The sequence below is a fragment of the Oncorhynchus keta genome, chromosome 6 (assembly GCF_023373465.1).
Source record: "Oncorhynchus keta strain PuntledgeMale-10-30-2019 chromosome 6, Oket_V2, whole genome shotgun sequence".
NCBI lineage: Eukaryota > Metazoa > Chordata > Actinopteri > Salmoniformes > Salmonidae > Oncorhynchus > Oncorhynchus keta.
This window is the reverse complement of record NC_068426.1, coordinates 19910277-19923797: the sequence shown is the minus strand read 5'-3', so window position 1 is coordinate 19923797 and position 13521 is coordinate 19910277. Positions and strand designations below refer to the sequence as shown.

The 13521-nt window shown below is 43.0% G+C and overlaps 1 protein-coding gene across 2 annotated transcripts; it reads right to left on the bottom strand.

The window, feature by feature from the left end:
- Positions 1-1072: 1072 nt before the first annotated feature.
- LOC118385187 (V-type proton ATPase 116 kDa subunit a 2-like) lies at positions 1073-12831 on the bottom strand. 2 transcript variants are annotated; one of them, XM_035772103.2, is made up of 20 exons: positions 12151-12831; positions 10737-10815; positions 10205-10305; positions 9789-9926; positions 9104-9198; positions 8878-9004; positions 8685-8767; positions 8459-8552; positions 8100-8312; positions 7583-7733; positions 7223-7362; positions 6949-7106; positions 5929-6019; positions 3936-4054; positions 3596-3806; positions 3330-3449; positions 3095-3229; positions 2881-2998; positions 2581-2752; positions 1073-2338 (listed from the first exon to the last, which is right to left on the bottom strand). In XM_035772103.2, exons 1-20 carry the CDS (start codon positions 12265-12267, stop codon positions 2236-2238), a joined length of 2565 nt encoding a protein of 854 aa, XP_035627996.1. In that variant the 5' UTR covers positions 12268-12831; the 3' UTR covers positions 1073-2235. The 2 variants fall into 2 exon arrangements, with proteins under 2 accessions (XP_035627996.1, XP_035627997.1); XM_035772104.2 differs by having other exon boundaries at positions 3110-3229; positions 12151-12827.
- Between the last annotated feature and the right edge of the window lie 690 nt (positions 12832-13521).

The window sequence follows — 13521 nt, the reverse complement described above, 5'->3', positions numbered from 1 at the left end:
TACCCCTACAGTTTATACACACAACTTTTTCCATCAATACTATAACACTGCTTTGTCTCATGTCCGCCTGCACACTTCTCACGTCTAAGAATCTCCCTCCTACACCCTGATGCTTCTACTACCATTCATCTTCTTAAAATCTGATTTTAAACCTAATCCTAACCTCAATCCTTACCTGTTTTCATGAATATTTACGATATAGCCAATTTTCACTTTGTGGCCGTGGTAACTAGTTGAAACCCTGGGGACTGGACACAGTGAAAGGGAGTCTATTATACTGACAGGATAGTCAAGTGACTGCTCCAACAATGGAAATAGATGTCCTCAAAGATGTAAGATTATAGGTGGGACCATTCTAGCCAATGAGAGGGCAATACGCATGTGAACAACAGGCCATAGAGATAGAGAACTCATCTTTGTATATGTGCCATTATGCTGTCTGCGACAGCATGGGCAGCACCATTGAGGCTATCTTTATTTTAAAGTAGTACATGTTCTTCTTCATTGGCTGATTTCTCCCAACTCAAAGGAATCCTCACTCAGTTGACTACTTTAAAATGGCGGAAGCCCTCAATGGCAATGTTCTTGCTAAAATGGGGTATATCCATGATGAATCTTCTATCTAGCTCTATACCAGCAGTCACAATTAAGTTTTTTTTTCTTCCAAAATTGAGAAATGCCACATGCGTCCATTTATATCAGTGCATTCCTAACATCCAAACCATGACAAAACATATATTCAATCAAATAACCCTCACATGGAAAATTGGCAATGACATTGTTTGTTGACCAAATTTGACACCATCATTGACCTCCATACAAAAATTCCTAATTTTTGTCGGCTTATTTTCGTGGCCAGATTTTGAGCTGAGTAAAACTTCTCGCTTTGCCTCTTCCTCTCTGAAATACTTCAGTAAAAGTGTGAATGGACATGGCATCAATCTGAAGAAAACTTTAATCCACACAGGAACTTGTTAGTCAGCCACCTGGAATACCTATTGTATTCATGGCATATTAAATTAGATATATTTACAAGATGTATAAAATGTCATTGATTAGTCTGTATTCATGGTATTGAGCATTGACTCTTTATTTTCTGGCATTTGTGCATCACATCCAAAAACTAGGTCTAAAAAAGGATTAAGATCCTAACTTCTTAAAAAGACATAAATAAATACATGATGCTAAATGACATGAATCTTGATGATACCAGTGATCCATTTACCAACTATCAAATGAATTGCACCTCCCTTCACTATAGACACCATCCAGACGGATCAAACAGTCTATGGTCAGAGTCCAATTAATGTCTACAAAAATTATAATTTGAGCTTCAAGTCAACTTCAGTGGATGTCCTTCACCACCAACATTTAAACAAATGTTTCAAGCCTGTGCAATTTGTCTTGGTGTAAGTATCTCCTAACATTTGGCATCGTCAGAGTAAGAGTTATTAGTGAAAATGCTGACTTTTATTGTACAATCATTTCTGCATTGTTCTTTGAAAAGTGCTCTGTGGCAATATCCTCTGCAAAAACTGGTAATTGAGCTGTCATCTTTTATCCTCCCGAAATGCCACAAGGAGTGTATAATGGCAAAACCGGAGGAACATATGTTCTACAAGTTTACAATTCATTAGACAATACTATTTCTTCAGAGTTGTATTCATGTGTATAAGCACTTTGAAAAACTGCACAATTAGCAGCCATGGTATTCGCATTTGTCATTATCGGGAAGAAATTGTTATGGCACTAGAAATCAGGATATTTGATAAGACCTCCAGTCCTTTATGTTTTGAATCTCTATATTTTTTCTTCTGTACTTTAAAGTTGCCTCGGATGAATATGAGTCAAGTAATAAATTAGCTTTAAAATACACTATAATTTTCTACAAAAAGCAAATAAAATGCCCAGAGCCACCAAATTGGCTTAAAGTGACCACTATATGAGATGCATCAATTCCTCCAGAATATTACAAAGTACATATCAACAGACCTAGATGAAAACTTTTGAATCCCACTGAATTGAGGTTAGCTGGTTATGGACGCAATTATGATGTAAGGAAGTCAGTGCAGCCAATAGTGTCAAAAGTCATATGCTGAAAGACTTTGCTACAAGTCATCCCACCGCTGCTCTGCAGTTTCTCCTCTTCATCAGTGTGCCATCTTGCTCTAACTCAGAGCATCCTTCCTGGTACATGTTTTCCTGTTCAAATCCAGTGAATCTGGTTGTCGCTGGTCACAGTAAACCGTCCTGCTCAAAGACTGAGGGCAGGGCGGAGAAGTCGAAGGGGGCAAACTTAATACCCGTCCCATGATAGAACTTATTCTGGAACTCCACCCTACAAAGGAGAGCATTCACATATGTAAATAACCAGTATGAATACATGCGTGAATAAATGACCGCGTGAATAATTAGAAGAGAGTTAAAGATTTTTAAAAAGTATACAGAGTAGGTGACCACTGGGGAATGAGAGAGTATGTGAGAGTGGATGAGTGATTAACAGAGAGTGATTGATTGACTGACTGACTGAATGAGTCATTCAGTAAGGCATCACTTAGTTAAGTATACAGATAGACTCACCAGTGCAGCCGGAGGGCATGGAGGAACGCTGAGAGCCCTTCCATGACAAGCAGGATGGACACAGTAAGCACAGCGAACAGGCTGAACACTGGTACCAGAAACAGCACCCCCAGTCTGGAGGTCATCCTCAGGCCCAGACGCATCACCATGGCCCACAGCACCTCGGAAAGCTCTGACAAACACATAGATGGACACACAGGAAGAGGGAGATTTATGAATCAATATCTGAACATGGAGACAGTAATTGATAGTAATTGCCCCCCTGTGGCCTTTTAAAGGTGTAGTGAGTACGATCCTTACGAGCATGGGCTAAACTGAGGGCCCAGAGACGTAGGTAAGACGCCGTGTTGGAGATGCAGCCCAGGCAATACTCTATGGTGTGGATGGCCTGGTGCAGGAACACGTCCCCAAAGTCAAACTGAAAGATGTACAACACATTGACGAGATAGAAAGGCAACAGTGATGACTGAAATACAACTGCTCTTACTCAAATGTTTATATGAGATGTATGTACAGTTGCGGTTTTGACCTCCTTAGGCTGGTTGTCCCTGCTGGTCATGAGGTCATCAAATCCCTCTTCCTCATCATCAGCGTAAGCTGGTGCTTGGGACATATCATCCTCACTCACACGCCGAACTCTCTCATAACCCTAAAATACAGACAACAGACGTTAAAATGCACATATATTATTTACTAAAAATTACACATGGGTAACAAACTCATGACACGACTCTTTCCACCATACTCACCCTGCGCAATCGCAGGCTCTTCCCTCCCCTGTGCAGCCAGTAGAGGTAGACAGGTTTTCCTAAAAGCAGCACAGGCACAGACAGCAGAGCCACCACCACCAGGAAGACCTGCAGCCCAGTCTGTGGAGCAAAATACACAGGGTCAAACACAGAGCCACATGTACAGAGACGTTCAAAAGAGACATTCAGAGATTCAGATAGAGATGCTGAGAAAACCCAGAGTCAGGGGGGACACTCTGAATCATGACTCCGTCACTAACACCCACCTGTCCGGGGTAGAGAGGGGTGTTGTCCCCTCCCTGCATTAGGAACATGTTGATGAAGTGGATGAGGATGCTGGGGGCCAGGCGGGAGTCACGTGCACCAAAAGCCAGCCACTTGTAGATGATCATGAAGACCAGGTAGCCAAAGAGACACATCAGGAACAGAAACTCAGGGAGGAACAGCAGGTAGATGTTGAACCTCTGTTTGAAGTGCCTGGATAAATGGAAGAGAAGAGGGAAGGGAAGGGGAAGAACGAATGTATATAAATGTAGAGGAAATCTTTCTGATGTTTTGTATTCCACAGTAGTGACTACTGTTAGGAACCACTAACTGGTCACTCACAGATGGTTGAATACACTGAGCACCACCCCAAAGCTCATGTGCATGACCCCTATGATGACAGACATCTTCATCTTGTAGGAGTTCAGGAAGGACAGGCGATTCACTGCCATGTTCCATATCTGTAGGTGTGATACAAAGCATAACATGAACATAACATTAGACAATATCAATACCTGTGTCACGTCTACCCCCCTCTCCGGCACTCAACGTTGCCAGTCTACTAACCACCGGTCCTGGCAACCAATCATTTCATCACCTGGCAACCATCATTACGCACACCGGTGCCTCATCTTTAGGCACACCTGGACATCATCACTTCCCTGATTTCTCCCCATTTATTTAGCATTCTGTTGTTGTTACCCATCAGGCAGTGTTGTTTATGTTCAGATGCTACGCTTGTTTGTGTATTCACTTTATGTTCATTCATATTAAACTCACCGACTGCACCTGCTTCCTGTGTCTTCGTTACAGAATACTGCCTCCTAAAATGGAAGCAGCAGCCAACCCGAGACATCTCCAAGATGGTCGACGAACAGCCAGCTGGCGCAACCGGGGACTGTGATGGATGAGGTCTTCTGTGTTCTTCAACGTCTAGATCTTCCTCAAGAGGTGTTACCTCCAACGAGCGGAGGATCCTCTACCATCAGTCGACCCAGCGAGCCAGCACCTTAGCCCATTCAGCAGTCCGGCCAGGTCAGCAATGCCTGTTTGTCCCTCCCGGAACAATATGACGGGACACTATCCAAATGCTGTGGCTTCTTACTCCAGTGCTCACACTATTTTGCTCATCAGATGGGAGCCCCTGCCACTGAGAGGTCCAAGGTTGCCATGGTTATTGGAGGGCAGAGAGGGGGGTAAGCGCCTACTCCAACTACTGCAGGATGGCCAGACCGCTGCAAAGGACACCCTCAACTTCCATACAGTGGCAGCATCCAGCGGCTGGAATGTCCCGGTGCACTGCACCTTATTAAGAAGAGGATTGTGCGAAGAGGTCCAGACGGAGTTAGCATGCCGATACGACACCCTCTTGCACTCATCACGATGGCCATCAGTCTGGATATTTAACCTTCCCATCGCCTCTCTCCCTGCTTCGTTAACAGTTCTGATTCAGAGCCACACGCCTCCCCGCGGCTGAGCAACACTGTCGGAGACAGCTGTGGCTCTGTTCCTATTATGGTCAGTAGGGGCACCAGCTTCAACGGTGTCCACTACTTCCCAACCCGGGATCCACTAAAGCAGAGGGATGGCCCCGTGATCATCCATCTCCGGTGGTAGGCGTGAGTCATCACTTTCCGCCAAACCCGCACCTACTACCTGCCCTCCGGAGCGCACCTATGTGCCCACGCAGGTAAGGGCTCGCTGTTGACCTGGGCGCACACATCCCTTGTTGCTGCACACCCAGGTATCCCCCACATCATTCAATCCATCTCCGCTAAGTACTGGTGGCCCACCTCTCACCCTCTTCTCACTTTTCCCTCCTCAGGCCGGTGGTTGCTGATGCCGTACCCCACAACCCCCCACCCCCTGCCTTCTCTGAACATCAAGGCAGTATTGTATCTGTGTTCATGTTCAGACGCTACTCTTGTTTGTGTATTCACTTTATGTTAATTCGTATTAAACTCACTGACTGCACCTTCTTCTCTGACTCCCTGCGTCGTCGTTACAATCTGGATATTTGAGATCAGTGAAAGGCACAAGTGTAACAGTATAGCTTTCATCCGTCCCTCTCGCTCCCACCCGGGCTCGAACCAGGGACCCTCTGCACAGAGACAACAGTCACCCACGAAGCATCGTTACCCATTGCGCCACAAAAGCTGCGGCCCTTGCAGCACAAGGGGAACAACTACTTCAGATCTCAGAGCGAGTGACGTCACCCGATTGAAACGCTATTAGCGCGCACCACCGCTAACTAGCTAGCCATTTGACATCGGTTACACAAGGAAGAGTATAATTGTGTGTAGCATCTGAAACTATCCTGTGCATGTATACTCACAGGATCAATGCCAAAAGGGTATGGTCCAACGAAGACACCACTGACATTAGGATCAAGGATGAGCAAAGTATTTGTTTGGAGTGTTTCATTTCTGGAATAAAAGGTGATGATGAGTACAATAACCTCAGCCAGTTACTGCTGAATGAAAACTACAGGTACACTACCGTTCAAAAGTTTGCGGTCACTTAGAAATGTCCTTGTTTTTTGAAATAAAATCACTTTTATTTTTACCCATTAAAACATCATCAAATTGATCAGAAATACAGTGTAGATATTGTTAACGTTGTAAATGACTATTGTAGCTGGCAACGGATTAAAACAATAAATAATGAAGGAATATATACCAGTCTCAACGTCAACAGCAAAGAGGCGACTCCGAGATGCTGGCCTTCTAGGCAGAGTTCCAGTGTCAGTGTTCTTTTTCCCATCTTAATTTGTTATTTTTATTGGCCAGTCTGAGATATGGCTTTTTGTTTGCAACTCTGCCTAGAAGGCCAGCATCCCTGAATCGCCTCTTCACTTTTGACGTTCAGACAGGTGTTTTGGGGGTACTATTTAATTAAGCTGCCAGTTGAGGACTTATGAGGCATCTGTTTCTCAAACTAGACCCTCATGTACTTGTCCTCTTGCTCAGTTGTGCACTGGGGCCTCCCACTCCTCGTTCTATTCTGGTTAGAGCCAGTTTGCGCTGTTCTGTGAAGGGAGTAGTACACAGCGTTGTACAAGATCTTCAGTTTCTTGGCAATTTCTCACATGGAATAGCCCTAATTTCTCAGAACAAGAATATACTGACGAGTTTCAGAAGAAAGTTATTTGCTTCTAGCCATTTTGAGCCTGTAATCTAACCCACAAATGCTGATGCTCCAGATACTCAACTAGTCTAAAGGCCAGTTTTGTGGTTTTCTTTCAAGAACAAGGACATTTCTAAGTGACCCCAAACTTTTGAACAGTAGTGTACACTGACAAAATGTACGTGCATACTGTGCTTGTGCATGTTTTTGTGTGTTAGTTTAGACTCACGTCCACTGCTGATCTGTGAACATAGCCCTAACACTCCAGCCTGAGCCAAATATGTTGAGTGACTTGGAGAAGCAGTCATTGTAGATCAGCCCCGTGTACACAGAGAAAAGGCCCATCATTAGTATGATATAACGTCCCTCGAAGAACATTGTCCAGATCTAAGGACAACACAGAAACCAATATTAATGGAAATCTATCAATTTACGCAACAAAATCAAGATAACCACAAAAACGCAGTCGAATGTGATAGAAATTTCCCTTTAAACATTCTTACCTCATTATCAGAGCGCTTGCGTTTGTGGCTCTTCTCTGTCAGCACCATCCACAGGGCAAAGCATGCCATGACCATGCCGTGACCAAGGTCCCCAAACATGACCGCAAACAAGAACGGGAACGTAATGATGGTGTAGGGGGCTGCCAATCAGAGATAAACATGATCAGAGTGGACAACTTTGCTGGCCTTCATTCAGTCCTATGAAACTTTGCTCAACCTGACCTGTCTGCCTTACATGAAGTGGTTAGTCATACTTCTAATGCTATAAAAGTGCTCAGCTGTGCTTGCCTAAATATTGTGTCTGAAGTGTTCCAAACTAGCTTACCTGTAGGTCTGTCTGTGAACTGTATTTGTACTCACCTGGACTAACCTCCCTGTAGTCTCCAACCCCATAAGCCTCTACGATACTCTGAAAGCCAGAGGTGAACTTGTTTGTTCTCAAGAGCGTAGGCGGAGTGTCATTGCTTGGGATTCGGTTTACAAAGGATGGCACAGTGGCGTCACCTTTTCTCTGATAAGGGAAAAAATCCATGTATTACATTTATACACTACTGTCAGATTTGACTAAACACTGTGTCTGTAGGCGGTTAGCATTTATTGGAATGACTCACGTACTGTAAGCAGCTCTGCAAAGAGGTGACAATCTGGCACAGCCACAGTCATAAAATCAGATTTGAAACCTAACCCTAACCTTAACCACACTGCTAACCGTAATGCCTAACCGTAACTTTAAATTAAGACCAAAAAGCACATTTTTGTTTTCATGAACTTTTACAATATGGCCAATCTAGTGGAAATCAAACAGGACAAGACTCATCCCAATAAACGTCGATGTGCGTATCTGTAGGACTACAGTATCCTCAACAGCCTCACTCACCGAGCCTTCCTCCAACGCCCCCCGCAGGTTGGTCAGGTCATTGACAGGGCACCACACCTCAGCTATGAGACACTTGTTGGTGACGTCAAAGCTACACAGGTTGAGGATGTGGTAGATGGCCTTCATCTTCTTCACCTGCACTACCCAGGTGAAGGCTGACTCTGAGGCCTTCTGCAGCACCTGTCTCAGGTACTCCTCAGTGCGGTGGAGCACCTGGTGAAGCCAGGGGACATTTACAAGATGTTGTTCAAGCATTTGCATGTAGTATTGTTACTAGTGTTAATGCAAATCATCTAGCCATCCTCTGTCATGCATTGTTTGGGCTTTGCCTCAACATAAAAACAGAGACATATACATACATTGTTTAAGTCCTGGATGCGTGTCCTTAGGCTGTCCATCACATCTGCCCTCTCCTCGTCGTTCTCAGGGTGAGGGTAAAGGTGACAGTGGTAACTGGAAGAAAATAATAACAAATATAATTGTGGCCTGATACAGATCAATGACAGACAGGCTTGTCAGATGATGCAGATCTGATGCTGATAATGGATGATTTTGTCTGTTTTGTGATGGCAAAAGTACACTTACCAATCACAGATCTTCTGGACCTTCTGTCCAATCTGGTCTCCCCAAAATGAGATGAGGAACACCACATTTGTGCTGATCTCACCCTGAAAGGGACACACACACACAACACTTATAGTATTCCTCTTATTATGACATGAATTGATATGGTGGACATAGCAATACGGATTTCAGGAATCTATCTATTTCTACTCACCGTGTCCAGGTCAGCGAGGCTCTCACCCAGCTCTGCATAGCTGAGGATAGTGTAGCCCTTACACACCCTCCACAACATGCGCTCAAATGCCTCCACCTTCACCCGGTGGATTAGACCTGACACGAACCTACAGCCAAGAGGAATACTTTACTATTCAGGAGTCAAGCTGATTCTGAATGTGATTAGCTACACATAATGTGAGTGTCTATTTCTCTGTTAAACTCACCCCAGCTTGGCTCCCAGTCTCTGCATACCAGTGCAGCCTGCAGAGTCTGACTCAATGGATTGGAACTCTTCATACTGGGGGCCAAAGGCCTCATGCTGCATACAAGGAAAGGCCAGGTTAGCATTATCAACACACAAACACCAGTAGCCTAGATTTAATAAAAACAATTGGAAATTCTTTCAAAAATTGGTAATGATTAAATAAAATGGTATTTAAGTAGTTTTTAAATGTTAATTTATTAGTTTATAGATAGTTTGTGAATCTGTACTAGCAAAGTTAAGACATAATGGTTGAACTTCATTACTACACCTATTGTCAAGTGTAGCCTATAATCTGCAAGCTAAAAACAATGCATCATAGGCTGTGGAATCACATGACCAATTGACATATTGTGTTCATTGTTCAAAGTCAGGTGACATTCATGCGCGTGGTGTGACCGTATCATGTCAGCACGGTCTCTGCTTCACCCTGTCTTATTCCAGGTTATGGGAACTCACATGGAGAGGCCAGCAAGAGCCAAAATATGGTGTCACTGTCAACAAACAAATGCATCTGGGAGTGCAATAGAGCAAAGGGTGAGTCTGATAAGAATATGTGTTACTTAAATGGCATGAGGTAGTTATGAGGCGAGGTCATGTGATAGTAGAGTGTATGGTGTAAATAGACATGATAACCTGGCACTAACCCGGGAGCGGCTGTGTACGAAGGTGCGCGTGATCCTCAGCATGTGCGTGTACTCAGTCAGCTCCAGAAGATTCCGCTGCAGCTTCTCTTTGTTCCTGGCCACCTCACTAAGCTCCACCTCCAGCCTCTGGAGCTGCTCCTGGGGGACCACAGCAGACAGACCATACACGGTAAACTCCCCTTAACCACAGCAGAGAGACCACACACGGTCAACTCCCCTTGACCACAGCAATCATATGGGAATCAGTTCCCCTCAACCATTATTAACACAAAATCAATACCCTAAACCCTGCTCGATACTATCTTGAAACATTTACCAACTGAGTGATTCAACCTAAACACAGTGCACTCAATGGCAGTGCCCATCAACCACATCACTCACTTGTTTTTACATGACAAACAGCATCTCAGACCTACCATGATCTCAAGGACATGTTTGGGGGGAGGGGCGACTGGACAGATTTCGTCATCTTCTGGCACGGCAATATTTGCCTTTCGGATTTCCCTCAAAAGGTACCCTGTCCAAACAAAAAAAAGATTTTAAAAAAGGTTATTGTTTAATCAGTTAAACAAACACTGACTGAGCACATAAGAACACACAATCATTATGGGAATCTGTTGAAACATCCACATTTAGAAAACCCAGACAGGTTTGATCAAAACATAGAGGCCTTGCTAAAAATATTTGTGGAGGAACAACTGAGATCTATATCTAGCACAAAGCTAGTCTTTCACAGCAAAAAAATATATGTCATTAGCTGATAATACATTCTCCTGCTGTTGTCATCACTATATTTAGCATGACTTGTAATTCAATCTGACTGCATGGCTGTTACCAAAAGCAATCTGTCATTCTGTAGAGTAGACCAGAGCCTGATCAAACCCCACCAGTAAATCAAACATATGGTGGTAGTAGTCCTGCTTTTAGTGTCCATCTCAGTGACCTCACCCAGAATTCTCTCCATCTCCTCGCATCTCTTGATTTCACTGACGAAACGGCGCTGGAACGAGTTGACACTGGGGTTGAGCTGAAACCAGAGGAGCACAGTGGTTAGGTGACATTGCCAGGTGGAGCAATGCTCACACCATGGAATTTATCAAATATATGCCTTTCCAGTCCATTTTTCTCTATTCTGCAGAATGTATCACTCAAATATCAACATATAATTTTGAAAGATCGAAATCCATTGCTTTTAAAATCTAGGCCAGGTCAGATCAATTAGACTAAACAAACCATGTGACCAAGGTACCTGGGTAAGATGTTTTTGGAGCCCCTGAATCTAGTCAGACCATACAGCTGCATTGAGACCTCCAGCCAATCACAGAATAGGAGAACAACAATATGTGATCCAATTAGGCTTTTAATGGTTTGCTTAATCAGCTTGTGCTACTTCCTTGACAAATAATTGGTCAATAAGTATCACATTAACTGGACTGATAGACAACCTTATGATTAATGATGATATACAGACACATGTAGGATGAATGATGATAGACAGACACATGTAGGATGAATGATGATAGACACACATGTAGGATGAATGATGATAGACACATTTAGGATGAATGATGATAGACAGACATATTTAGGATGAATGATGATAGACAGACATATTTAGGATGAATGATGATAGACATATTTAGGATGAATGATGATAGACATATTTAGGATGAATGATGATAGACATATTTAGGATGAATGATGATAGACACATGTAGGATGAATGATGATAGACACACATGTAGGATGAATGATGATACACAGACACATGTAGGATGAATGATGATAGACACACATGTAGGATGAATGATGATACACAGACACATGTAGGATGAATGATGATAGACACACATGTAGGATGAATGATGATAGACGGACACATGTAGGATGAATGATTTACATTTACATTTAAGTCATTTAGCAGACGCTCTTATCCAGAGCGACTTACAAATTGGTGCATTCACCTTATGACATCCAGTGGAACAGCCACTTTACAATAGTGCATCTAAATCTTTTAAGGGGGGTGAGAAGGATTACTTTATCCTATCCTAGGTAAATTAAAGATGATAGACAAACACATGTAGGATGAATGATGATAGGCAGGCACATTTAGGATTAATGATAGGGGCACTGGCAGTCTTGTAACACACACATAGATGCAGACTGACAGGCAGACAGACATACAGAGAGGCAGATAGAGAGACAGACACACACACACACACACACACACAGAAAACAAGAACATGTTTGGTCCAGACACAATTGACAACTGACAGGCACTGAGCAGGCCTAACTGATATACACTTGTGCTGGTATTATTGCATTGCAAGTCTGTACATAGGCTCGACAGACAGGTACTTACATCTCGAAACTCGACCAGACCCATTTCTCCCAGCTCACTTATGCAATCGTATGCAGAACCGGACTGCAGAAACAACTGCACCAAGCACATCTCCTCACTTCGGAACACCGAGACCATCTTATCTGCCACCGGCACCTTGCTGACGAAATCTCCGGCCTAGGCCTATTAATTTACACTACGTGAACTGTAGCAGTTGCCTAGGTGCTTGCGTTCAATAAATCATAACAACGCGACAACACAACTCTGTCGGTTTCTACTATGCCACGTTTCGCAATAACGTTTCCGAAAATTAATACATCGTATCGAGTATGAGCTCTCTCAATTTTGCTGAATTACTCTGCCTGGTGACAGTAGCCGTCTTAGTTATTTAATCGATAATAGCGCTCGAGCTCTTAGATCCTTAGGTCCCCTAAAATATAAGAAAAAAAGAATATACTATAACCCACCCTAACCCTTCTATCGCTTTGCACCTATTTTATCGAGCGAGCCACATACTACGCGTCATCCTGTACCTTTAATAGCTGTCGCTATCACAACGAGTCAACTCTATCCCCGTCGCAATGCTGGGCAAGACTGCTCATTATGCAAAGCAACAATTATATATATATATATAATATATATATAATCAGATAATATCCAAAAGTATACATATAAATAAAAATAAGTTAAACTGTGGGTAAATATAAATACAGCCTTGATCCCAGTACATCGGCCACCTATAGCGACAGATTGCGACTGGTTGCCAGATATTTTTCTTTCAGCACTGATCTTCAGATTTTACATAGGGCGTTAGTTTTAAAAGTTATTCTTACAAGTGTGTAACTACACCCATAGTCTGTCTATACACTCAAGTATGACCACATTTTGATTGCGAAATTACTAATACGCAAATACCACATTATTCTCGATAACGTTTATGAGCCCTTGTGACAAGAGAGAAATTAACACATCCAATAGGCCTGGTACAGTCAATATATTTTTCTATAACATTTCCAAAAACACGGAGAATTGTAGATTCATTGCCATTTAATGTGTATTAGTCTATACTTACTTCTCAAGAAATTGTCACTTTTCTGATAGCCTGTATGGGGACTAATACATCGGGACTAATAAACACCATAGCTACAATGTGGACCTATTCTGGCAACCAAGGCATCCTATGATTTATTAAATTCCATCATTCAAATTCGGGCCGACCATCTCCCCTTTCCTAGTCTGTGTAGGCTTGTGCGATGATTTTAGGTGGTGGTAGAGTCAAATATTATCCACTAGTTTATAATTTTAAGTCAAGTCAAGTGTATTTCAATCAAACTGTTTACTGTGCTGTTTTTTTTTCGTAACCCACTTTGATCTCATCAGCACTTTGCCTTC